We start from the raw sequence: 27,457 nt of genomic DNA, 5'->3' as shown, positions 1-27,457 counted from the left end.
CACTACAGAAATCTGCACCCACCCCCTGAGATTCAAACCACCTAGAGTGTTGGCATCCTCTGGCCCATTGTCTGCCTCGGACTTTAGACTGCTTTCTAGGGCAGCGAGCTCGATTCCACGGTGTAAATTCATGAAGAGAGACTCACCAAGTTTTACACCATTTATTTCTTTAAGGGGGATAAACAAGAGCAGAGAGCTCCCTGCCCCACAGCGCAACAAAACACAAAGCAGTACACACACAGACACTCTCACTGAAACACAGAGGCAGGGAAGAGGGCAGAGACAACTGAACCATAGCCAGGGGAAGGAGGAAGGGCTGGGAGACTACTAGGGAACCAGCTTGGAGACTCACTTAGAGGAACTAGTGCAAGAAGATCCTACTAATGAAGCACAGTGTAGAAAATGGCATAAGAAAAGCCGCCCAGCTCTGCTTCCTGTGACGGAGGGCAGGGGCAGCTGGGGAGGTGGAGGAAGGTCGGGGGTTGGGGAGATGGGGACAGTCAAATGACTTTGAGGTGGAGTGTGGTGCCCCTTTCCCCTGCCACTGGGCAAGGCCTTGGGCTGGTCTGAGCCAGGGGTCTCCAGGGCACTTGGTGAGGGGGGAGAGAGGGTGGGAGTCTCCAAGGGTCCACTCCCTGGGACCATGTTGTCCCCCTTTGCTGCCCAGTCCTGTTTCCCCTCCTGAGGATGCAGGAGTTAGAAGGCAGTCCTGGGTCTCTCTGGAGCTCAAGCCTCTGCCTTTCTCTAATACATAAGCTCATCTGGGAAGGGTCCAGCACCTCTTACCCTCCCCAGCTGAAAAGAGCACTCTAGGGATGGGGCATGTGGCCAGACCCCAAGTGCTGAGGGCCCAAAGATGGAGGACACAGGGTCCAGGCAGAGGACAGGCTGTGAGATATGAGTAAACCGGCAGAGAAGGGCTCCGTAGGCTCATGAAGCTGAATTGGGATCCAACCACTGCCCTCAGATGAAGGAACCCTTTTTGACTAGGGAGGCATCCGTCCATCTTAAAGCTGGCAAGGTGCAGCTCCTCCTTCCCTTGCCCTCGCTTGTTTTTCTGTAATGCTGCCCTTCGACTGTCCTCCCTTACTCATCCTTTTGATCTCTGAAAGCCCCTGGCCTGCCCCATAAAGAATCCAGTTCGTGTTCTTGTCAGCTTTCATTGGCTTTTCAGTGACCAGGCAATGTGGCCTACCTTTTCCTCAGATCAGTGCAGGCCAAGGGCTTCTGAGCCTCATCTCACTCACCCTTCGAGACTGACTGAAGGTTCTCAGGCAAGGGTCAGCAGCAGCACATTAAATATTATCTCCAGGCAGAGGCCTCTTGCCAGTCTCTGAACTTTGTCCAGCAAGGGCAAGGGGTGGCTAGAGAAAGGGACCCGCTAAAGGGTAAGAAGGAGTCTAGCTGTCCCTTGGTGGGACAATAGGCCACAAGGTTAGGGATGGAAAAGGATGAATACTCTTTGGTAGGCTGGGGATGGACACGGGTTGGTTTAGGGGAGGCTCATCTCTGGAGAGCTCTGGGGTAACACCACCAGGTTCTCCTTCATGGAGGCCTGGGCTAGGACAAGATGGGGGAGTATGGGGACCCAGGCCAGGCCTGACGCACTTGGGCTCAAGTCCCTCCTCCCTGTGGGGATTGGAAATGAAAGGTCTGTGGCCACAAGGCCAAGATTTCCAGGGCAAGGGCAGCCCTAGGGAGTATGTGCACCTTCTGTAAGATATGGCCCTCCAGACAGTGGCAGTCCAACATGTGCCCTCAGCCTTCTGGGTTTTGGCTCCTGGGCTCTTTCCCCAGGGGGCCTCTTTATGCACCTCATTCTGATTTGGGGGGCCTTTCTTGAGCCTGCCTCAATGCTAATTACCCACCTTCCCAAAGACAGGTAGCAGTATTCAACCATCTCCTCATGTTCTCTGTCCACCTCTCTCCACTGTCTTCCCTTCCCTATCTTCCTTCTCTTTTACCACCCATTCCATATCCAGTTCCAATCCCTCATTGCCTAGGATGGTGGGGGCAGCTTAACAGGGGCATCTTCCTAGCTGTGGCCCTGTGGGCCTCAGGCCCCCAGTTGATGCTTCTCACTGTGACGGCCCCACACTCAGGGTGTGCTGAAGTGGCAGGAGGGCGACCACACTGTCTGCCATCACCTGTAGGGATACGGGCAGGAGGGAATTAAGGATCTTGGCAAAGAAAGGAATGTGGAGGGGGGAGAACTACTCCCCTCTGTGTCCCCAACATTCCATGCAGAGATGAGGCTGGGGTAGGCAGCCTCCTCCCCTGGGGTCAGGGCTCTTGGCAGGAGTGGGCAATTCCAGCCCTCACCTCCCCTTTTTCCACTAAGCCCTATGGGCGGGGCTTGGGAGGGGACACCTGCTGCTCCTACCTTTTTCTCCAGGGTGAGTTTTGCAGCCCCTTGTGGGCCTTCAGGCCATTCTGTTGGAGCTGCTTTCAGGAAAGGGGTAGACTGGGGACAATATATGGTCCCACATTTCTCCCCCAACCTCCACCTGGTCCTACGTTTCCCGTGGGAGGTGCTCCTTCCCCCCCCCCCAACCTGGGGCAGGGCTGAAGCTGATGTCAGTATGTGGTGGAGGTCACTCTTCCTCTAGGGCAGGCAGTGTCTCCAGCCCCAGTCCCCCGCCACCCTGGCCGCTAGAGAAGGACACTACGGTATGGAGGAGTATAAGAACAAGGACACAGAGCCGGATCCTGCTGGGACTGAGGCAGGAGCCCCCAGAGACCAGCAGCAGGTCGGGTTTGTTGCTGGCACGGTTGGGGGGATCATGGCGGGGGTGGTAGTGTTGGTACGGTTGGTGATAGTGGAAAAAGGAATGGTGAAATTGCTGGTGGTGGGTTTTGGGGGACTCAGAGTCCTTGAACTTCTTCTTCTCCGACTCACAGGAGACCCACTGCACGTCACAGCACTTGGTTTCCGGCCGCTTTGGTGAAGTATCAACCAACCCTGCCAAGGGATAAGGAAAGTGTGTGTGTTGGGGGGCTGCTTTGGGGGATCATGGCTCTGCCTTATCTGAAAGGGGATGTTCAAAGCTGAGGCTCAGGTAGCCCTACTCAAGAAACCCTCCCTTCCAGCCCTCGCATCTTCCCTTCTAAGTTCTCTTCTTCCAGGGACTACACCAGTTTCTCCAGAGTGACTTGTGGTTCAGTATATTCTGAATAGACATGGTCACTCTGCTCTCTTTATCCTGTTCCATTTGGCCCTATCTCAAACTGGGGACCTGATTGCCCACTGCTCTTGCCACTGACCTCCATCTAGCCTGACTCCCCTTAATGCCTTTCTGTCCCCATGCCCCTAACCTCTTTCACTTCCTCCTTCTTCCCCAGGGCCCTGAGTTTACCTGTACAGACAAAGCCAGGGAGGCCTCCATACACCATTTCTTCATTGTCAGGGAGGAAAAAGGGGCACCGGGTCTGCACCTCCAAGCAGTATTGCTTGCAAGGCACCCAGCTCTGGCATTCCTGTTGGGTCACACTGAAGTATTCTGAGCATAGCCAGGCCTTGTAGACAGCCTGTGGAGGAAAGAAAACAGCATCAGCCCCTGTGCCATGTCGGGGAGGGATTCTTGTGTTTCCCATGGGGCTAAGCCAACTTAATCCCAGAGTTTGGAGGAGGCCTTGTTAGAACTGTCTACATCCCACCCTAAGATGACCCATTTCAAAGCCAGGGCTCCTGAATTCTCTAATTCACCACCATCGAAGATTTAGAATTGTTGGCCCAAATCACAAAATTAATCCTATGTCAGAATAGAAGGAATGTTCCTAACCAATTCATCCAGCTCTATCATTTTACACTTGGTTCAAAGAGGCGTTTTGACCCCTCTGAGGTTCCCTATATATAAAATGAAGCAAATCTCAGTTCCATTCAACTTTATAAACATTTCCTTTGCTGATGGCAGTAAGCATCTAAGTTCAAGAAAGAGATGATAACAATTCATGCTCTACCTCATTGGACTACTTTGGTCTACAAAGTATGGCACATACGAAAATGTTTTATAAATGCTAAAGGGCAATACAAATGCGAGGGGTTATTTTTAATAAAAACTGGAATCTGCCTTTCCAGGGACCACATGTGTCTTTGAGCTCTACTTAATCCAGGCTCTGTCTTGTTGGCTTCAGCCCTGGTCTGGAGCAGACATCATGGCCACTGCTCCATTGCTCCTGGAATCTTTCCTTGTGGCTTCCCTCCATCTGTACTCTCTTTCCTTTATCTAGGCTACTCTCACCCCAGGCCAGTTCTAGTGAGAAAGCTCCCCTGCTCCATACCTTGTCTCTCTTCAAGTTTATGCTTCCTCAGAAAAACTTGAGGCACTTAGGGACAGATAATCATTTATCTTAGGGGTTGTGCTGTGCATTGGTGGGTACTGAGTAGCACTCCTGGCATCCACACATTAGATACCAGTAGCAGTGTCTCCTCTTAAAGAATGTCCCCAGCTTTAGTCCAATGTCTCCTGGAGGAAGCCAAAGGCCACCTTTTTGAAGATCACCATAATCTCTCACCTGGATAACAGATGCCTCCCACCCCTGCTTTTACTTGTTCCAATCTACTGTGCGAGAATAAGAGTGGAATCAAGCTGCTATCAAATTATGTTACTCCGGTGCTCCAGGCCCTGAGATGCATTTAGACTAAAAGCCTAATATCTAAGCACAGACTTCAAAGCCCTGCACACCTCTGCCCATCTCTCTCCAACCTCATTTTCTATCTCTCTTCAAGCCCATCATGCCGCACAAAGCAGGTTTTCTTTTTCTTGAACATGCCCTACTTCTTTCTACCTCTGGGCTTGGCACACACGATCTCCTGGCTTAGAATGTTCCTCACCCGACTGTTGATATACATGAACCCTTTACATCTTTCGGGGCTCAGGATAAATATCCCTTCTGCCGAGTGTCTCTTTCAGTACTCTCATCAAAGGACACAGCCCTAATTATTCTTAACTGTTTATTCACCACGAATGCTACTTGGTCTGCATCCTTGCTTTAGTTTCTGTTGGCTCCACTAAACTGTGAGCTGCATATAAGATCATGAGCTTCTTTATTAACCACTATGCATTCAGCACAATATATATTTTAAAAATCTCATGACTGAATGAACAGGATAAGTAAATGAGGACAGGTCCCTTCCCCCATGAAAATTCCAGTTTCATAAGTAGACATACCTAACAATCTGTGACATATGATTTATTCCAGAACAAGGGTTGGATGGTGGTTCCTGGTGGCTAAGATAATAGTAAAGTGGGAAAACTTTCAATGAGGAGACAGCAGTTGAGATTGGGTGCTATGAATATGGTTTAATTAGTAGAGTCCTTGCACAGAATGCACAAAGTTCTTGGCTGGATCCCCTAGCAAGCCATAAGGTAGGTTTTGGTGGTACACTCTCGTAATCCATCCTGTATTCAGTCCCTAGAACTGTATAAAGTAGCTATGGCGGTGTGCTTGTAATCCCCACATTTGGGAGGTAGAGGCCAAAGGATCAAGAGTTCAAGATCATCTCTCTCTACATAGTGAGTTTTGAGCTCCTGTATCAAAAAAAGCGGTCAAGATTGGGCTCAAAGAAGGATTTTTTGATAAGATGTGCCAACAAGGCGACGGTTTGCGCGAAGATATAGAGATGAATGAGTACACATGGGCTAGGACAAGAGAATGGCTTCAGATGAATGTCATGGACATCTGAGAGTTTCTTCTAAATGGTGACCATAATAAACAGCGCTTCACCGGATATCTTTGCAGACATTTCTAAGTCTAATGCACACGTCTTCGGTTTTATTTATACAAACTCCTAAAGGCGAAACAACTGAGATGAGACATATATCCAAAAGGAGGAAAATGGAATAAAAAAGAGAGTGAAAATGAACAGGCAAAGGTAAGAAGCAGGGAAGGAGCTGGAAGGGTAAAAGAGGGCTGTAAGGAAGGCGCTTAGGGGGTAACAGGAAGTGGCAGTGGTAAATGTAGTAAAAGAGAAGATTGTAAGGAAAAGGATAATAAAAAGTAGGGGTGCACAGGATGAGAGATGATAGCAATCACCAAGGTAAGATGACAGCTGTGATGAAAAAGAGACGGAGAGACAGAGATGGAGGGTGTACATGGGGTACACAGAATAAGAGTGAGGTGAATGTGAGAAAAGTGTAAAAAAGAGCAGGAAGGTGAGCTCGGGCAGGGGCAGAAGGAGTAAGATGGAGGCAAGGGGGGTTGCTAAGAGAAGGGGTCACTAAAAAGATAGGAGCAAGAGAGCATGGGGATGGATAAACAAGGACAGGAATAAACGAGAAAGATACATGTTAAAAGAAGGATCGACAGCCGAGAGGAGGTGATTCCAGCTTTCAACCCCAGCGCTCAGGAGGCAAAGGCAGGCGGATCTCTGTGAGTTCGAGGCCAGCCTGGTCTACAGAGTGAGTTCCAGGACAGCTAGGGCTGTGACAGAGAGAAACCCTGTCTCAACAAAACCAAACCAAACCAAAACCAAAACAAACAAACGAAAAAAGGGTGGACAATTGGACAGAGGAAAGGAGAAGCAGAAGTGAGACAGAAAAGAAACTAAAATCTCGAGAGCCAAGGGCCTCAGCACCCAAGAACTCCCTCCATCCCTCCATCTTCTGGGTCGCTAAGTGCCAAGGTGCGTTTCTGTCCACAGCTGCAATCCCACTGCAGCAGCCTAGACCAAGAGCCCACCTTGGTCTCTCTCTCCCTAAACTGTGTAATCAGCCCCCTGCTCTGTGCTCATCAGTGGAGCTGGGGCTCAGAGGACCCTGGGGGAGTCTCCTTGGCTCTTCCAGTCCAGTGTTTCTGCCTCTGGACAAGGAGTTCCCAGTGACCGGGCCTGCTCTCCTCAGGGGTGACTGCAATTAGCTCAGTAACAAACTACAGAGTCTGGGCGCTCCCTTCATCTGAGAGGGGAGGGGAGGGAGAAGGGGTGGCCTGACAGTGGGAGTATGGCCTTTCTCCTTAATTAGCCGACCCCCCTTCAGTCCTCACACCCCCAGTTGGAGTCACCATGGCAACAAGTGGGTGAGCAGATTGCCTGGGGAGGACACCAGGCCTGTGGGTGGTGAGGCAGGAACAGGCAAGAAGCTAATGAGGGGAATAGAAGTAGAAGAGCCACAGTGAGCTCAGAGGTAATCTAATTCCTAAGCCCCACAGCTGGCCAGCTGAGACACTGCTGGCCCATATGCTTTAAGGTGGACTGGGGACTGTTTCAGGTGATAGTCTGGCGTCCAATGCTACCACCTGGCAATAAGGCCACCTTAGACTCTGAAACTCTGTTCCCAGGATCGTCTTATATTCCTTGTCCTGTCTCACCAGTGTGCTTGATGCCCGTGCCAGGTGGCTGGCTGGTCGGGGCTGGGACAGAAGGCCAGAGCACTGCTCAGGAAGAATAGGAAAGGGCTATATGGGCTTGTTGAGGTGAGCATTGTAGGAAGAGGAGGAAGTGCCTTAGAACCAGATAAAGGAAGTTGGGAGAACCCTGGAGAGCTTTTGCTCTCAGATTATTAACTCTGGCTGTATACCAGGACCACTAGGGAGTTTAAAAATATATATACCCGCCTGGTTCACACGGCATTCAGACCAACAAAGTCAAAATCCCTGCAGGCAGAAGCCCGCACATCTGTAATTAGAAAATGACCGCAAGCAATTTTCACCATGCAGCCAGGGTTGAGAATGTCAGTTTTACCATGATATAGGTGGAGAAACTGAGGTCTAGCAAGGGGAGAAGAACTTGAGTATAACCACATAAAACAATGGTAGAGAAAAGAACTGGAAACCCGCTTTCATAATTCCAACTCCAGGAATCTTCTTCCTACTGAAAAATTCTGTTGGCAACTGGATCCTCAGCTAGGGGCCAGACACCAGGGGCTGGATAGGAGAGGACATCTGACAAGAACAGGCCTATTCTAGAATTTCAGAATCTTCAAACTCAACCCATCAGAATGCTCTCTCCATTATGCCCTGTTCTCTGAGTGGACCCATCCTAGGTCCTTGAGGGAGTAGGGATAGGGAACAACAGGTAGTTAGGAAACCGTGAACTACCAATATCCCCTTTCCCCACCTCAGTAGGGCCACCACAGGTCTCAATCAAGTTCTAGCTGCTACAGCCCAGTTGCTATGGGAACTGGGAGGGGAAGGAAATAGGGAATAACTAGAGGGAACACCAATTAACCCAAAAAGGAAGCTAGGAAGTCTGTCTCACCCCTCCTCCTAGCTGGGCAAGAGAACCACCCCTCAAACAGGAGGGGTGAGACAAAGGAGATCTCCACCCCTCCAGGGCCCTGTAATTGTCAGTTTAGGGAGGAGTGGAATGACCCAGCTAGCCTTATCCTCAACTTACTGGCTTGTAGCCCTGGCCAGAGCATTTTTGTTCTACATTCCTTTACAAAGAAATGTCTGGTTTCATACAAGACTGTGTAAACGCACAGCCACATCCCAAAGTCAGGCCTCAGGGCCAGAAGGTTTAGAGAGAGGAAGCCATTGGCAGCTCCAAGATTTGGGGCTGGAAAGCCCTCCAAGGGGAAAGCTTCAGTTATTTTACAACCAGGAAGCAAGCAGTTTCCTTCCTGATTTCCAGCTCACTTCTCTCCCTAGGGTCTGTTTCCCCATCCAAATCTTCCCCACAGACCCTTTCTTCATGGCTGCTTATTTTCTTAATGTACCCGTGGGACCCCTGGCCAGGAGCCGCAGCTGCAGTGCTTGTAAAAGCAACTCAGCAAGGAGGGCTGAGCTTCGGACAAAAATCTACGGTCTGCAAAAGCTACAGAATACAAGCTACCAACCTAACCTCAGTTTTTACCCCCAGGGAAACTGAGGTCCATAAAAAGGGAATGACTGAGTTAGAGATTTGAGAGACACCCTTACTCCTAACTTGATGCCTTCTTGCACAGAAGAATCTAGGAGCGAACATCGGATTATGAGAGGGGCTCTACTGGGCAGGAGAAAGTGCTTTCCTACTCTCGACTCCAACAGAGTGGGACCAGACCAGAGAAAAGCCAGTGTCAGAGCATGGATGTTATTCTGCAGTAGTCCGCTGAGATTGGTAAAGTCAGAGTCGGATTAGAGGCATTACAAGGCAAATCCAGGTTGTGACAGAGCTTTGCTTTAGGGTCTATAAGCAACAGCTGTTCTTCTTAGTATGAGCAGTTATGAGTCACAGTGGCCTGGTCTGGCCTGAAGGAAAGGTGGGGGAAATAGCTGGAGAGGTGGCCTAAAGCTAGTCCGGTCTAGAGGGTCCTTATATTCCCACGCCTCTTCCACCATCTGCTTGAAGGCCGGATGTGCCCAGTCTGGCCAAGGGTGGACTAATGGAGGAGTATTATCCCTAATCTGGGGACAGTTCGGAAAGGGCCTAGATGAGTGATAGCAATTAGATGAGCAGAGGAGGCGAGTTCCTAACTATTCTGTAATGGAAAGGACTGTGAGAGTCATCGCTCCACCAAATTATCCACCCCATCATCGCAGTAAAGTACCACGCAGCTTTTAATCGTAAACACTGTCACAGAGTGCTCCTGCTTTCATAGGTAGCCCTTAGCTTCAGAGAACTCTGGTGATTCATGAAGCTCTTCCTTCTTTGGCGTCAAAAGAAATGCCTTTCTGTGACTTCACCCATGTATCTTACTAGCTCTTCTGAGGCCATATATAACACTTACAGCCCTGCTCCTCGCTTGAGCCAGCTCTTAGGAATTTGTAAACTCTGAATCTAGTCTCCTCATTCATTTGTTCATTCGATAAGCACACCCTGGATACCCAAGTGCCTGGCTCTATGCTAGGAGTTGCAGATAAAGGGGATGAATAGGACAAGATTCCTGTCTCGAGCAAGGGAAACAGCCATGTGAATTAATCAGTATACGCTTCTGTGTGAAATCGCATGTACTTGCCACCATGGTAGGATAAAGGGAAGAATGATTAACTGTGTTTTGGAAGCTGAAGGACAGAAAACACATTTCCATGTGGGGAAGGCTTGAATTAGAACTTGAAGGGGGTGGGGTAGATGCTCAATAGGTGAACTAGAGAGGGAATAAAGTACTCTTCAGGCACGGGAATCAGCAGGCATAATAACCTGCAAGTAGGAAATAATTCTGGGTTCAGACAATGCAGGTAGCTCAGTGTAATTAGAGGGTGCAGAGAGGTGGTTATGAAGGAACAGGGGCTGCACAGGAAGGACATGGTCATACCAACACGCCTTGGATTCTGGGGAGGAACTAGGATCCTTCCTATAGGCAGTGGAGAGCTTTTAATGGGCCAGAATAACCGCTTATTTAAATATGTTTACTCCTAGCCTGATGTAATCCCTGCTGCTTGGTAGGCTGAGGCAGGCCTACCACAAATTTGAGCCAATCTGGGCAATTTAGTATGACCTTGTTTCAGGGTTTTGAGGAGGTTGCTTATCACTTTTGTAACTAACTTTTCCGACATTTGTCTGCAAGTGCGGAGGACTGAGTGTTAATGTTAAGACTGGAGGCAGGGAGACGAGCTAGACTATTGCAAACGTCTGAATAAAATACTGCGAGGGCCTCGATTAAGACATCAGTGGCACAATGTAAAATTTGAGAGTACAAAAATGTAAGTACTAAAATAAGGTGAAGGTAATAATGGATAAATATATTTTATGAGTGTAGGAACCTCTCCTAACACTGAGGTTGGCAATAATGCACACTAAATGAATGAATGTTAAGATACAATATTAAGGTTTTTTTGTGAGACTTTGGTTTCACAATGGTTATGAGAACGATCCAACAAAATTTAAAATTTTCTTGCCTGAGGGAAAAAAATTGCAAGGAAGAAGTGGACGTGAGAAAAAATGTTAATGAAGTGAAACCGAGAGGATTACTCAGAGATGGAGAAAACAGCCAAGGTAGACGGGTCTGGGGTACCTACTAGACTTCCAGATTGTGTGGTAAGATAAATACGATTTCATTTTAGTCTTTTAAAAATTGTTCTTTTGAGACAGAGTCTCATGTAGACCAGCTGCTCTCAAACTCTCTAAGTAGCCAAGGTTAGCCTTGAAGTCTTGTGATCCTCTCCCCTCTACATCTTTAGTGCTAGGATCGAAGGCATGTGCCACCACACCTGCTGGTTTTGTTTATTAAGGAAAGAGATGCAGGAGGGGTATATCTGAGAATGAAGATGAAGTCAACTCGGAGACATGTGGCTTTGAGGTATATGAGGGTCTACTAAATGGAAATGTTAGGGATGCAGCTGGACGAATGGCCTGAGCTCTAAAAGAAGGATCTGAAAGTGATGTGGTAGCACATGCCAATCAATAATCCTAGCATGTACTTAGGAGCCAGAACAAGGGGGGCTTGCTGCAAATTCAAGGCTAGCCTTGTCTACATGGTAGACTCAAGGAAAATCTGAGCTACATGGGACAATATCTCAAAAAACTTAAGTAAAAAATAAAAGATGGGGATCTTGACAAAGAGCTCCAAGTCATGGGGAGCTAAGGGGTTGGTCATTAGGAACACAGTAGGACTATACTTTCTTTTGGTAGTTGGGCATGGTCATAAGCCTTACACAGGCAATCAAACCTGACTTGAAGTTACACAGATTACTTCTGAGGAGACAGTTGAAGGGCTGACACATGCTTGCCATATTCTTTTTTCTGCTTCTAACTGTGGAAGCAAAGTTGAGATAGATGATTCCTCTTCCCTATACAGTGATCATTATAAAAAGATGCGTCATCCCTGATGACCTGTCTTGGGCATGAATCATGGAAAGAAATAATCATTTGTTGTATTAAAGCCTCTGATATTTGGTGGTTACTTCTTATGACAGTGTAACCTAGTGCGCCCCAGGTGCTAAGGCAATATAGAAGCCTAGGGAGGAGACAAAGAGCTCCTTTGTAGACAGCAGCCTTGGGGAAACACTAACTTGAGTTCAGGTGGGGGAAAGAAATAAGATGGAGATGGAGGAGTGGTTTAAGAGCTTGGAGGAGAACTGGGGGTGTAGCTCAGTGGTAGAATATTTGCCTAACATGCACAAGGCTCTGCTTTGAACCTCCAAAGCAATTAGAGGAGAAAAGAAAGAGAGTGGCATTCTGTAAATTAAGAGAAAAGAGAATGTCAAAGACCGGGGGGGGGGGGGGGGAGGGAGGCGCCAGCAGATAAGGATTTCTGTAGGTGAGAACACATTCGTTTGGGTAATTAAGATCCAGTCTCCTCACAGTGAGAACAGTTCCAGTGGAGCAGCAGGGGAAGGAAGAAGACTGGAGGAATCTGAAAAGGGGATGCAAGAAAAGAAAAGGAGAGGTAAGTATGTGTACACAAAGCTTCCAAGAAGCCAAACATCTCTCCAGGTTTTCCAGCCGTTTCAAAAGATGGAGTTTTTAGTTGCCTCTTCTGTATGGTCATTCAGCCACAAGAGCCACTATTGTCTTTTTTTTTTCTGCAACTGAATACAGTCCCCAGATATGTTTATTGACACAAAGTGGAAGAGCTATCAGGCTTCCTGTCCTAGAAACTGTTTCTGTTACTGTAGCCTGAGATACCCTTTGCTCTCTGGGGGAATATATCTTAATCTATGGATAACTCATTGCAGAAGGAAGGGGGGAAACTTGCCTCAAGTATAAGACCAAAGAGATAACCTAATTCAAAGTCACAGGATAGAGTCCAAGCTTTCCAGTGAGACATAGCTAAGACTTTAGGCTTGTTGAGAACAGAGATCATATCTTACTTTCATGTACAGTCTTTTCAGGGTCTCACAAGGTCTCTTGATATAGACTGGAGGATGTATGCGTAAGAAGCTGTTGGCCAAATACCTGAAAACTAAGCTCCCAGCAGCTAGACCAATGTGAAGAACTCCAAGAAAGGGAAAAATGAAGATAATGGGTTATGAATATGTCTTCATGGATTTTTACAGTGAATGAAGAAATTGGCAATATGTTAGCAAAATGTCAAAGAAAACCAAGCAAAGGGGAAACAAGTGGTTATTGTTAACTGGAAGAAATCAAGTTGACCAAGGAATGAAATATTAATCATACAGTCTTACATTGGTAGATGTAAACAATAGTTATAAAATTAACAATGTAAATAAGTTAAACTGCTAGAATCAGAAATTTGAATGCACACATATTAGATGTATGAAAGGAGGAAAAGTGTGTGCACACATATGGTGCTGCCCGTAGTAAGAGAGCGAAATCTTCCTCTAAACAGATTTTTTTTAAAAAAGTAAATAGATAATTTAAAACAGAAAAAAGAAATAGCATATTGACGTGCCATTTAGAAATGTGAAGAAATATTAGCAAAACAACAACAAAAACAGTCAGAAGAATCATAAGTATTTAACACTCAAGAGTGAGCTGAAGGGTGAAACATAGGCTACTGTTTCAATGACAAGCATTCATATTTACCTATTATTAAAAAGACATATACATGCACAAATATACACATGTTGTGGACTTTTGTCTGCTTTTGTTTTCTGTGTATGTACACAGGAAAAATCAAGTAGCATTGCAATATTGGCATAGCATTTAATACTGTGGTGGCAAAACCAAACACAACCAGGAAAGTTTCAACTCTTTAACTCTGAAGAGCAAATTCAGGAGCAACTGGAGACATATACACATGCATGTGCATATGTGTATCATGTGTATCGTGGCAGTAACTGAAAATTATGAACATGTATTACTTCGATAAAATGAAAAAATAAATAGAAAGAAACTCATCTGCAGTCAAGAGCCTCAAAAACAACAAAGCAAAATACCAAAGACTTTGATATAACCAACGTTGCCAGACTCAGTCCACATGGCCCTTCCCCAGAGGCCCTGGGACATCATCTAGTCCATCACGAGTGTCTGGGCTCCATCCAGGTGCACTTAACAAACTAAAGAGCAAACAAGGAGTCTTATAGACAAAGAGGGAAGCTAAGATGGGGGAGGGAAGTTTCTGAGGTTTTTTTGCACAGTGGTTGTGCTGGCTACCACAGGACTGACATTAGTGTGACACGGGCACGTACAGTATCTTTTGAGTTGCACACAGTCCTCTCTCTGCAGCACACTTGTTTTTTTTTTCCAGAAAGCCATCTTCACCATCACTTAGACCACTGAAAAACCAGCTCCCTTCTCCTTCCTCCCTACCCTCCTCCAGGTAGATGACAGGCTGGGAAGAACAGAAACCTGGTCAAAGGTGACTATGGCCATTCTTTTGCTATAATGAGAATCACGGACTTTGGGAGACCCTTTTCTCTCTCTCCACCTGCTACCTCACCCACTTAAATGGGTCTTTATGCACTTACTAAAATGTCTCCAATTGCCTTCTAGCTTCTAATTCCCACCCCCACCCCAGACACTTTACTTCTTCAAACACTACTTTTTCCTCCTCCTCAGCAGCCCACCTCAGTGTTGGGAATTTCGACTGGGTATTAAGCAATTGTTTGGACTAAGCACATCTAATTAAGATGAGAAAATAGCTACCATTTATTAAGTGCTTACTGTATGCCAAACTCTATTCTAAGCATTTACTCCTGACATTTATTAACTCATTGATTCCCCATAATCACCCACTGAGAGACAAACAAATCTTTACAGATAAGGACAGAGAGGACCAGAGAGTTTAAATAACTTATCCAAGGCTCATAACCAATGATAATCTTAATGGTGGTTTGCATTTCTTGAGCACCTTCTACCACAAAGACACTGTAAGTAGTTAGGATGATGTCTGTCCTTCAAGCCTCACAATGACTCCATTTCTTCGTTTTGAAGGTTAAAAGTGGGGTTCCAAGTGAGAGCAAAGATTACATTAAAGGCTAGCAAAGAGGGTGGCCTGAGGAGAGAGCTCAAACTCCAGGATCCATTTTGCGGAAGAAGATAACTGGCCCCCGGAAGTTTCCCTTGTGTGCTGTTGGATGCGCAATCCCCATTCACACAAATCAATACGATCTTGAAATGTAAAACGCACAATGCAACGACTGGTACTGCAGCTGCTCTACAGAGAACCCCTGCACTGCAGTGTGCCAGCTCTTCTCTACCAACCATACTGCCCTGGGGGCAGTCCCTTCAAACTCTCTTACTCAAATTTCTTTTTGGTGTAATTTCAGGCCCTGTTGAGGAGAGGTTTCTAGACTTGGATAGAGAATGATTTTCCAAAATCAATCTATCCATCCCACTTCCTGTAGAAGTAGAGTTTGATCTGTAAGTGGGTGCAAGGGAAATGACATTCGGATTCTACAAGTGATCACTTCTGCTCCCTATCAAAGCACTCCAGTCAGACTGGAGATGTAGTGCAATGGTAGAGCACTTGTCTAGCCAATGCAAGGCCAGAATTCTGGCTCCAGCGCTGCAAACCAATAAACAAGAAGCAAAACAAAGTCCCAAAGCATTCCTTGTTCCTCTTCCCCTACACATACGCACAATTAGTTCAGGCCTGGAAGCTGTCTCTAGTAGAAATGTTTTGTTGCCCTGAGGGCATGAGTTCTGTCCCCAGTCCTACCATCTGAGGGCTTCTGGGAATCTGGAATAGCCTTGTCCTGGAACACTCAAATGTCAAAGACCAGAGAAAAGGTGACATCTTATGCACCGCACCCCACATAATTGCTCCTTTCCCACAAATATTCTTCATCAAGAAGCCTTGACTCTAACAGATGGGCAGTCAAAACTTGGTTCTGGTTCTGCCTCTGCCTCTGCCAATAACTAGCTTGTCATCTTAGACATATCACTGGAAATGAGCTGTGACCATTAAGTTGCTTATGACTATGAGCCAACTACATCCCCGCCCCAACCCCTGAGCTGCAACTTGAATCCGAGAAGATGGTTGTTAAGTAAGCTGCACGGGTGGTGGGAAGTTGGAGTCAAACATCTTTATCTCAAACAGGCCTGCACTTAAAATCCCAGGTGTGCTCTCGCCAGTAATAAAAGCACAGGCAAGGTTGTGGACCTCCCCGACCCACTTTCCTGATAAACAAGCTGGGTCCTGCTAAAAACAACAGCCCTACCCTCGCCTCTGTGTAAATGATGTCTCCAACACCGAAGTAGAAAGCTTTATCCATATGCACACTAGCACAGATTGAGTAGAAGTGCTGTCTGCCAACATGCAGCTTCCAGCTCCAACTCCATGAGCTAGATGACTCCAAGCCATTTGACTACTCTGCCACTGTAGTGCCCACTGCAAAATGGCAACAGTATGTGCACACTTCACAAGGCCTGCATAAGAATTAAGGAAGATGAAGGACGTGACATGATTGGGATGGCACCCTTCCATTTCATTCTCTCCTTTCAGCTCTAAGACCCAAGCAGCAAGTTCTGCAAATCTGCGACAAATATCATCAGAAAAAGGGTAATATCATTAATCCATATGAAGGGGAGCAAACAAATTGTTAATAAAAACAGAAAACATGAACTAGCAATTCACAAACAAGCATTACAAATGACTTCTAAACAAGAGAAACAAATGTCGAACCAAAGGAATGCCAACGAGAAGCTGAGGTTAGATCATTTTTCAAGCAAATTAGCCTCACATTTTTTGTTGAGGGTATAAACTAGAATAATCTAGTAATTTGAAAGAGATTTAGTAATGTATGCCCGTAGCATTAAAGAGGTTAATAATGTGATTCTGTAAGTCTAGTTTCAAACTTCATTCCGCAGAATGGATGTTTATACTTCCATTTGTATGCAAAACAAAGACAGAGTCATTTTGTGTAGTTGTTTATGTAAGCTTACAGAGAAGAAGAGGATATACACAAAATTGTTAACATTCACGACCTTAGGGCAATGGAACTAGGAAAGACTGAATAGGATTATTAACGTTCTCGTTCTAAATCTCCATATTGTTAGGTTTGATAAAATAAGCATGCATCATTTGTGATTCAAAAAACTCAGCAAAGAACAGGAATAAGGTAAAAGAATTGAAAGTCTTTATTAGCAAAAATCATAGATTGGAAACAAGTCTATGACCAAAGATATCCATCAGAGGATTATATATAATCGTAAAAAATAGGCAGTAATGTAAATATCTAATGGTACATGGCCTGCTAAATCAATTATGTAACTTGTGACCGAATATCATCCACTCATCAAGGATGGAGCTTATGAATATTTAAGTACATGGAAAGGTACTCAGAGTGCCAGCAAGTTAAAAAGACCTACAATAAAATATTAGGAGACCATGTGGCCACATCAATATGGGTATTATCAAAAGAGCCCAGAAAATCCTAAGTGTTAACAGAGATGTAGAGATTTGGACCCTTGCTCACATCACTCCTGGTATGTATGTAAAATGGTGCAGATCGCAAACTGTAAGAACGGAAAGTGACACCGATGCTCTAGAGACCTGGGAGGCGGCCACTCAAAAAGTTAACTATAAGCTGGACACAGTGGTGCATGCCTGTCACGTCAGCACTTGAGGCTAAGGAGGGTGGATCCGAGTTCAGGGATGGTCTAGGCTACATAGCAAGACCCTGTCTCAAAAACAAACCAATACCATTTCAGCATGGAATTATCGTGTGGCCAAGTAATTCTTCTCCTAAATATACTCAAAAGAAGAGAAAACAAGTACTCCAATATTAGTACAACAGTGTTCATAACACACATTACTCATAATAGTCAAAAAGTAGAATAGTTGAAATATCTACTAAGAAATAAATGGATAAACAAAATGTGGCATATGTACACAATGGAATATTATTCAGCCATAAGAAGAAATAAAATACTGATAGATGCTAAAACTTCGAAGAACCTTAAAAGCATCATATAATATAATAAGCCATGCACAAGGACAAATAATGTATGATTCCACTTCTGTATGTTATGCAGAACAGTCAAGTTAAAAGAGATAGAAAGCAGATTGTTGGTTGCCAGGGAATAGAGTGAAGGAGAAAAGAGGAATTATTGTTTAACAGGTAGAAAATTTGTGTTTGGGAGAATGAAAATGCTTTAAAAGTAGTAATGAAATGGAAATGTACTCAATGCCATTGAATTATATCCTTGAAATGCTAAGTTCTGTTACGTATACTTTATAACAATGAAAAACCCCTTTTCTCTATAATAGTTCTTGTTTCTAACAGTTCTCAAAGACCGCATTTTTAATAAGCAAGGAAAAATAAAGATTTTGAGTCTATTATTTGAAGAACCAACTAATTTTGAAGAATTAACTTGGGTTGAAAACTGAACCGACATGCTTCAGAAGTTAGCTGGGTAGATGTGCTAACTTCTTGCCTCAAACCAAGTAAGATGGAGATACCGGCAATGTTCACATTACCACACGCCCTTGTCTCACGCAGAATGTTATGGGCCACCTCTTCCTTTCTGTTTCCAAGGCAAAGACACGGCATCTCCGACTGGGGACTCAACAAAATCCTGGCATGGGAACTGGACATCGAGAGTCCAGGCAAGACATCATCTGGCTTTTAGGTGACAAGATCTCCCTGCGTTTGTTTTCCCTTTCGGTTCTACCAGCTCCCACTGTGTGCTGGGGATGGGGCAGGGCTCCAGCGGGCATTAGGCCTGTGTAGGGCACCTTCTTTTCTCTTCTCTGGCGGATACTTCCAGTAGACTGAGACTGAGAAACTAACAGATATACCTTTTCTTAAGATATGTGTAGCCATGCTCTTCCCTTCTTCTTTGCTAAGCCTGCAGACGAGGAAGGCACAAACCTCCCCTCTTCCGATCTTCCTGTTACTATCCTAAGAGGATACCTCAGTGATTGCCACTGGGTCTTCCTTTGAAATCAAATTTTAATTGATTTTTTTTGAGAACTTCCTACACATGTACTGTATTTACATCACTTCTACCCCTCCTTCATCCTATAACTCCTCCCATGCTATCCCTACTCCCCAATTTATGACCTCTTTAATTATTATTGGCACACACATACACATATAGAAATCTGCTAAGCCCATTTAATGTTGTTCCTATGTTTATGTGTTTAAGGCTGACCACTTGGGATTGGATAGCCTATCATGAGGCAAAATATGGCTGCCAAGAGAGGGAGAAACCTGTTGCTGGATCTTAAGGACAACAAACAGGTACCTTGAACAAAGAGGTTGCTGGGGAATCTGAGCTACTCCGGAGGGTTCCCTAAGTTTCCAATAGCCTCCCATCTAGCCAGCCCAGCTTCTCACCACAGTCTGTTCATAGCTAGCAGGCCATTGCCCCCAACAGCTGACAGACACTATTAACGTCTTCTTTATACATTTGTGCACTGGGGAAAGAACGAGTTTTTTTAACCCAGCTCCCTGTCCTATGTAACTTAAGGAGGTCATTTCTTCTTGCTGAACCTTGACTATTACATTTGTAAAATGGGGATAGTAATGGTGCTTTCCTGCTAGGAACATTGTCAAGATTGAGTTCACACACACACACACACACACACACACACACACACGCACGCACGCACGCACGCACGCACGCACACGCACATGCACACACACACAACATCGTCTAGGTTTTCAAAAGCTTGATTTTTGTTTTTTTTAACTTCCTTTTCTTATCCCTTTCTTCTTTGGAGCCAGCTGGATTCATCTTTTGGCCCAAAAACTTGTGGCTCAGATTCCAGATCTCATTTCCAGAATCCATTTGAACAAGAACTTTGGCTGTGGGAACCCTTCTTCTTTTGTAGTAGCTCCTTCTTGCCACAAGCCTAGCCCACTGAATGCCCTCGCTCTTCCCTCTAAACCCTGCCTGACAAGGTCTCAAATTCAGGCTTCTCTGAACTCTTTCTTCTGAGCATGAACAGAACACTGATATGTCATTCCTTGAATAGATCCTAGTCTGTACCCTGTAACCACAGGGATGCAGACGTACCCATTTTCCAGGGTCCTACCTGACCATTGTTGAAGAAATGTGTTTGTGCAGACTCCCCAAAAGGAGGGGTGGCTCCTAGTATTCAACACACACCTGCAGCTGGCATGCCACGTGACTGAGAGGAGCTGAGGGTCCGGTTAGATGGCCACGCTACAGAAGCATGACGCAGGTAATTAGCCTTGGCGCATGAGGCTCACAGAAGACCTGCCCCAACAGTGAAGTTTTTCTAAGACAACTCCAAACCCCTGAGTCTCAGGTGTTGACCTACATCCCCAACCACATACAGTAGAGCGGGTGTACTTTTTCTCTCAGGTACTAATGTCTACAGAGGATAACAGCACACATTCCCATAGTTTGGGAGCATCCTTACAGCCTTCTCGATGTAGTCAAAGATCCTTGACTCTCTTTTGATCTTGGTCCCATCCACTTCTTTTCTTTCCTCATCCCCACCCCATATTCAGTGGATACTTCCAGCCAGAACAATATTGGGTGGCGGGTTGCTGGGCACCTTTCCTCCCTCTTTACTTCCCACAACCCCATCTTCTGGAGATACCAGTACACCCTTCCTGAAGGTTCCCGTTGCTATGGTGACTATAGTAGTCAGGCCACTAGCTTGTAGGAAAGATGGGAAGTAGCCATGAAGACTAGGGGATGTGTGTACCTGTGTGTGTAGTGTGACGCGGCGGATTTAAAAGAATACAGTTTCCGTGTAATTATTTCGGGTGTAAAGCTAGCCGGTGGCGGGACGCAGCCCCTCTGCTTCACACTACATGTGTGTCTATGTATATGAGTGTGTTTGCATGCCCTGTATATGTATGTATGTATATGTATGTATGCCATGTATATGTCTGCCCTGCTTAGGCTGGAGAAAGGGAAAAGGATAAGAAAGATCAGAGGAGAGGATGGACGGGGAAAGGGGCAAAAGAAGAGAAGATTGGAAGATGAAAGAAAATCGGGGCAGGAAGAGAAATGGAGCGAGGGAGATTAAGTGTGAGTAGAATGTGAGGGATGTAAGGGGCAAGGGGACATGGAGGTGCCAAGGGCAAGAAGTATGGTGCCAAGGAGGGGAGGCAGGGGAGGCAGAGAAGGGTGTGAAACCCACAGTAGAAGTCGGTATGGTTGGAAGTTGGAGGTAAATGGAGAGTGGGCTGGTGCCATTCAGCTGTTGGAGATGAACAAAGTGGGGCAGGAGGTAGTTGGGCCAGGAAGACAAGGGGTAAGTTCTGGGATAATGCAGAAGTGTGCAGATACATGGATGAGGGTTAGTGTGGTGTGGGATGTGATCTGGGAAGGGCCAAGGGTCATAAAACACTGTCCGGTTAGTGCTCACTGAAATCTGGATAGGAATGTCGAGCCTGGACTACAGTGTAGGCAGAGCATGAGGGTTGGAGTAGAGGGCGTGGTCAGGATCTAGAGGTGTATTTCAACAGGTGACTACTTTGTCACTCCCAGCTGTAATTTACTAGCCCTTGGCCCAGCTGTAAGCATTGCCTCTTCTCTGTGCCTGCTCTGAGATGCTGTGCCCCTGACCTCTCCTAGATCACCATGTGTGCAGTCCTTAGTGATGATGAGACGAACTGCTCTGGATCTGGAGGCCCCGCCCCTAGGGCCAGCTTTGCTGCGAATCCCAGGAGGCTGCTTATTAATGGCTTCCGTTTCCCTCTGCCTCCAAACAGGGGCCGGGGGCCCCCTTTCTGGCTTTAAGAGTTCTGGGTCAGAGAGAATGCCTGGGCAGTAACAAGAACTACCACTCGACTTAAGACTCCTGCCCTTTGCCCAGTACTTCAAGCCCCTTGCCTTTAGTTCCTATTATCTCCAGTGTTAGCCCGACAGTCCTGCTTGGAAGGAAAGCTGTGGCAGGTGGGAGGAGAGAAGGCAGTGAGGCAGAAACAGCTGCCAGGCCGGACTGGAGGAAGAGCAGGGCCCCAGTGGGTATGGGCAGAAGGCAAGGTGCTGGCTTTGGCAGTCCCCGCCCTCTCCCTCAGTTGGGGTGTTGAGGCCAAACCTCTTTCCCTAGCCTCTCCCATCCAACGCTGTTGATCAGGGAGCAGGCTCTACTTTAACGTCTAACCTCTGTTCTGAAGCAGACCTCTGAGGTCACCTGATCCAATTCCTTCCTCTATGCAAATAGAGTCCTCAGGTCATCGCCTTGGTTTTTCACCCAGCAGTGCACTTGCATTGGGCCAGATACCTCCTGGGGATGGGAGCTCTAAAGCAGTCTCTTTTCACAACGAAAACCAGAAGGGAGAGTGTCTGATGTGCTAAGCCCAGATGCTGTACAGATTTCTCATTAATACTGAATTTACCGAGCTTTCCTGATGAATAAGCCCCATTTGACAGATGAAAAAGTGAGGCTCAGAGACTTGAGGTTCATAGGTTCAAGGTTACATTTGTAAGAAGGGAAATCTAGGTTGGAATGCAGGACTTTCTGTGAAGTCCCTCGGGGCTAATCAAGACATGCATATAAGGACAACCCCTTTGAGGCGTTAAATCTGAGATCACACCTTCCCGAGCCCCCTCTTTCCCAAGTCAAACTCCTTTAACTCTCTCCGGGAACTCAGGCTCTAGCCTCCTTCTCAACCTCATCAGTTGATCCGTCCCAGTATCAAAGGAGCAGGCTGCCAGGTGGGTGTCAGACAGTCTGGAGTGGATCAGCACTAGCCCATCCGTCCTCAACTAGCTGATTAGTGCAGCTAATGGCTGCCAAAAGAACTGACGATGTCTCTCCTTTTGGGCCTCTCGGGCTTCTTGGAGGAAGAGCTCTGAGAAAAGAAGCCAGAGTTTGCTCCCATGCCCTCATTCTCCTCACCCTGAGTGTTCTGAACAGAGAGGAGGAAAGAGACAGAAGTGAGAGAAGCAATCAGCAGCAGGCAGGGGCATGGCAAGATTAGGAGGATGGAGATGTGGGAGGGGATTTGTATGGTAACCCTGGGCAAGGCCCAAGGGAGTGACAGTGTGTGTGTGTGTGTGTGTGTGTGTGTGTGTGTGTGTGTGTGTGGAGGAGGAGGAGGAGGGGATTCACAGGGAAATAAGGAAGTAACGTATCATCCTTAGACCTAGGAGAGGCCAGTATGGGGATGGGCATTGGCTCGGGTTAGCCTCATCTCTGTTATGTGAGAGGAAGTCAGTCGCACATTAAGGAAATGTTGCAGCTGGTACTAAATTGGGAGGTGTCACAGGCAGCAGCGAGGACAGGTATGATTCCTGGGGCCCTCTGTGGCCCAAAACAGGGGCAGACATCTCAGACGCAGAGAAAGGGGTTTCTAGGGTCACATAGGAAGGATCTGACCAAGGCACTTAGAACAAGGGCCCTGGGAATAGGGGGTCACTTGGCTCAAGAACCAGTCTCCAGATTTGGTTTACAGACATAGAAGAAAACTTCTTATCCTCCTGGGATTTCAGTTTGTCACTTAAGAGAATTGTGGGTGTGGGGCATTATACCCATGAGATCCCACTTGGGGTGTGGGCTGGAAAGGAGGGCTCTGAGCTCAGGGGAAGGCTTAGTATAGATGAAGAAGGCCTGTGAGAAGTGGGGTGAGTGGCTGAGGAAATGGGGACCAGAACTGCCTTTTCCTTTCATGCCATCAGAAAACGGGACTAAAGACTACAGGTTTGGGCCTCAGCTGGAGGAGAAAGCTTTGGAAGAGGTGGAAAACACAGAGGAATCGAGGAGTTGCCACAGCCCAGGTGCCAGCATAAGACAGGAAGAGCCTGAGAACTCTCACTCTGGAAAGGAACGAGCCAGGAGAGAGGGCCTGGGGAACTTGATAGGAAGCGAGGGCAAAAGCAAGGGATTAGCATGAGGACAGGGAGCTGGAGTGCTGGAATTCCTGTTCATTACTGTGGAGCAAACCGTACGACCCTTATGTACCTCAGTTTCCTCATCTGTAAATGGAGTAACCTAGGCAGTTGTACTCTCATAACGTATGCAAATGCCTGAAACATTTACATCTATGCCAGGTGTTAAATTCTTAGCACAAAATGCTATTAGCCATGCATTCCCATGCAAATATCACAAAACACTCGGGACTTTGGCAGGGCAAGGATATTTTTCCTGCATTACAAACGAGGAAACAAAAGATTAGAGGAAGTGAAGTAATGCGCCCCAAAGCAAGCTGCTAACTAGCCCTCGACAGCAGTGATAAGACCCCGAGAATCAGAGAGAACCACTGCCTCCTCGGACACCAAGCTGCTTTGCATCAGCAACCAATGTGAGGGATTTTAATTCAGTGTGAGGTCAGATGGAGATTGGAGCCAACTATAACAGGGAGAAAACCCCATAGAAAAGTTGTGCCATGGTTTTCATTCATTTTGGAGATTGAAAAAGAACGGTTGTGGCTATAGGCTTGGAAAGAGGACTGCAAGATATCATTTATTCTGTCTGCTAGGGGACAATATCTCTCTGCTCTCACCGAGGGTATGTCGGTGGCAGGCAATTAGAGTTCGTGTCTCTAGCTCTGTATGACAAAATGTGTCTTTCCTCATGTGATTGTATGCATGTCTCTGACACCATAGGGAGATGTATGTGGCATGGTGCCTGCTTTGACAGCACTGCTTCTGAAAGTGACAACCTCACCGTTTCTCTGGATGACTTAGTCTGGAGTATTGCTGGTGGTGCATGGCTGTGTATGTTTGTCTCTCTGTCTGTACACCTTTAAGAAGTGGAATATCTCATTTGGTAGTGTGAGTGAGGCAGTGAGTCAGCTGAGGCTGAGAGAGGCGGGAGGAGACTGCTAGGTTACGAGAATAGGAAAAGGGAGAAGGAGAAAGTGAAGTCAGGATCTAGGAGCTACTCCTTCCCTCCCCAGCCCTCCACCCCAAATCCCTAGGGGGCCCACAGAGAACAGCAGAACCTTGCACAAGTCCACAGGAGCAATGCTTGCGGGAAGTGCTTGCTGCCCCTTCTCAAAGCCTGGGGAGGAGACGATCTAGACCAGGGGGCAACTGCCTTACTCTCCAGCTGGTGGTCCCCAGCTCCAGAATGTGTGAGACCCACCTGGTCTTGTTGTCACTTGACCTTTTTGACCTTGCTGTGCTCTTTCTTTTCAAAGCAGGCCACCTGGCCAGGCAGGAAAAAAAAAACCAGGAAGCAGCTTCAGGCCCCAAATTTGCACAGCCCCACCTACCTACTATAGAGAAAAACCCGATTGAGGGTCAAGAAATTTCTCAACACCCAGTTATTCCGGAGGAAAGTCCCTTCCCTTCTACAGTTGTTTCCCCCTGGTTTCCTCTAGATGCCCATCCCTAGCAGCCAGAAACCCAGCTTTTCTAGTCACTAGCCAGGAGCCCTGGGAGTTTTGCTTTGTGTTGCACCAATCTTTCATGGCCCCTCCACAAGCTGAAAAGCCCTGTTCCCCGTGCGTTCTCTCATCAGAATTCAGAAGCCTACAGGTTCTCTCCTTAAGAGAAGACAAGCATCCCTGGGCTCCCCTGCCTAGGATCTGGCCAGATATCTCAGGTTGTATAAGGTCAACAGTGTGGTGTACCCTGTCACCAGGCGTGGCCTGGCCTCTCATCCATTGGCAGGAACCAAAGGGTGAGGATTAGGTAGTCAAATATTCTTCCTCTTGCTGTACACCCCCCTCCTTCACGGACAGTACCAGAATTAATCTAGTCGAGGAATGGGGTTCAGGGCCAACCAGGATGCTGGAGACTGGGGAGCACACTCTCAATCTCCCCTCAACCACTTTGTCAGTCCAGGGCCCCGCTCCCCACTCATGCAGGAAGGGGAGCAGTGTATCAGAAGCTCCAGCCTTAAAAGGTTCAAACCTTAAACTCGAAGAAGTTGACCTGAATCCCTATGGGTCCCTCTCTAGGGAGGGGTTCCAGGTGACACAGTGCTACACTGGGAACGGTGGGAGTGGTGCGATGGATAGAGAGGGAGACCCTTTCCCCCCCCCCAGTCCCACGGCCACAGAAACTGCCTCTAGCCAGGTAGCTGTTGTGGCATGGGTCGTCAATCCCTACCTTGCAGCCTTTTGTGCAGGACCGGATAGAGTACTCTTTTGCCTGCAAGTATTTATGCAGCACGAGTTCGAACTCGTCATATTTTTCCTGAGCATGTCGGTCCAGTCGCTGGTACGCCTCGATGCAGTTGCTACATACCTCCCAGGTCCCGGAGCCCGGGCTGGCCATAAAGGCCAGCAGGTCCCCCAGCAGGGTGTCCAGACTGCAGTCCAGTCTTTCTGGGCGGTCCATGCCAAGCAGCAAGTCCCAGACCGTGTAGGTGTCGCAAAAAGAGAGAGTAAAGTTCCGAAAGTGGCCTTTGAGCAAGTTCTTTTTGGCGGAGGGGAACTCAGCCGGGGTACGGAAAGGGGCGTCGGGGGGCCGCAGAGGGGGAGCTGGGGTGGTCGGTTCAAAAAGTGTCTGCAAATATTCCAATTTGGTGCAAGCTGCGTCCAGCCCCGTGGGCTCTGGGACGGCGCCGCAGACCGGCCCGGGGCCGACGGCTGGGGCGGCTTTGGTCAGGTTGCTGTATCGCGGGCCGCAGGTGCCCGAGGACGCGCCGGGCTCGCCCGGCGACGGCGGTGACAGCGGCTGCACCGCGCGAGGAGGCACCGGCTGCCGCTCGCGGCCGGCCCCCCAGGGCGGCCGCATGGCGCCGCTCAGCTCCCTGCCCTGGGGCCGGTCCCCCGCGCACAGCCACAGATGGTCAGCGAGCAGCACGGTGAAAAAGAGCAGGGACGCCAGGGACAGTCGCCATCGCTGCGCCCGCTCAGAATCGGCGCAAGGTTTGTCGCTCGGCCTGGGAGCCCAGGAGCAGCAGCAGCAGCAGATACTCAGCGCGGCGGCGTCTTTCCCGGGCCACATCCAAGCGCCCCTGAACATATTTCAGGGGGGTCCGGGTTGGAGGGAGTAGGCAGGCGCGAGGCCGGACGGCCGTCTCGGGAGGGCGGGCTGCGCACCGCTCCGCGCTCCTCAGCGCCGTCCAGGCTCTACCTCGGGGGCTGCATGGCGAGGCAGGCCAGCCAGCCCGGGGGACCCCGCTCAGACCGGAGTCGCGGGGCGCTCTCGGGTTGTCTCCGCGCCCCTCCCGCGCTCCCTCGCTGGCAGTCGGGGCGCTACCGCCGGACCCGCTAAGCGCAGCCCGCCGTCCCGGCGGGGGGCGGTGCTGGGCACTGGGGCGGTGGTGGCTGCGGCGGCAGAGCCGCACTCCTCATAGTGTCGGGCCCCTCGGCTGCCCCGGGCTCCGCGCCACTTCACTCCGTGCCACTGGTGCCCTCCCCGGCTCGCACTCCGTCCCGGCCGTCTCGGCTCAGCAGCGCGGCTCTGCGCCCCTGAGCGCCGCCGTGCGGGCCCCGCCGCGCTCCGCTCCGCTCCACTCCGCTCCCGTCGCCCGCGCCACTCCTCTCCCGCCCGTCTGCCCGCTGCCCGCTGCCCGCTCAGTGCAGCTCCCTGCCTCGCTCGCTCGCTCGCGCTTCTCCTAGGCCGGCCCTTCGGGCTTCGCTCGTGCTCCAGCCGTCCGCCGGGGGCCGGTCCCGGGTCGCCTCTGCTCCTGCCTCGGCACCCGCGGCTCCCGGGAGTTCCGGCTCGGGCGGGCCACCTGGCTCCCCGCAGCGCCCCAGACGCCCGGACGCGGACGCCCCGGCTTTACTTAGTGCGCCTCTCGCTTCCGCCTCTGCTTCGCACCGCTGTGGCGGCCGCCCAAAGGCATGGCCCCGTGGCTCCCGATGGCCATGCCCCCTCAGTCTGTCGCCATCTTCCGCTGTGCGGAGAACACCTTGAGAG

The 27,457-nt window shown here is 48.3% G+C and overlaps 1 protein-coding gene across 1 annotated transcript; it reads right to left on the bottom strand.

Moving 5' to 3' along the window:
• Positions 1–2,594: 2,594 nt before the first annotated feature.
• Positions 2,595–26,557, bottom strand: Nalf2 (NALCN channel auxiliary factor 2). The gene is made up of 3 exons (XM_038315748.1): positions 25,697–26,557; positions 3,357–3,528; positions 2,595–2,962 (listed from the first exon to the last, which is right to left on the bottom strand). Exons 1-3 carry the CDS (start codon positions 26,555–26,557, stop codon positions 2,595–2,597), a joined length of 1,401 nt encoding a protein of 466 aa, XP_038171676.1.
• Positions 26,558–27,457: the final 900 nt, after the last annotated feature.

This window comes from Arvicola amphibius, chromosome X, assembly GCF_903992535.2.
Source record: "Arvicola amphibius chromosome X, mArvAmp1.2, whole genome shotgun sequence".
NCBI classification, from domain to species: domain Eukaryota; kingdom Metazoa; phylum Chordata; class Mammalia; order Rodentia; family Cricetidae; genus Arvicola; species Arvicola amphibius.
This window is presented reverse-complemented; position numbering and strand designations above follow the sequence as displayed.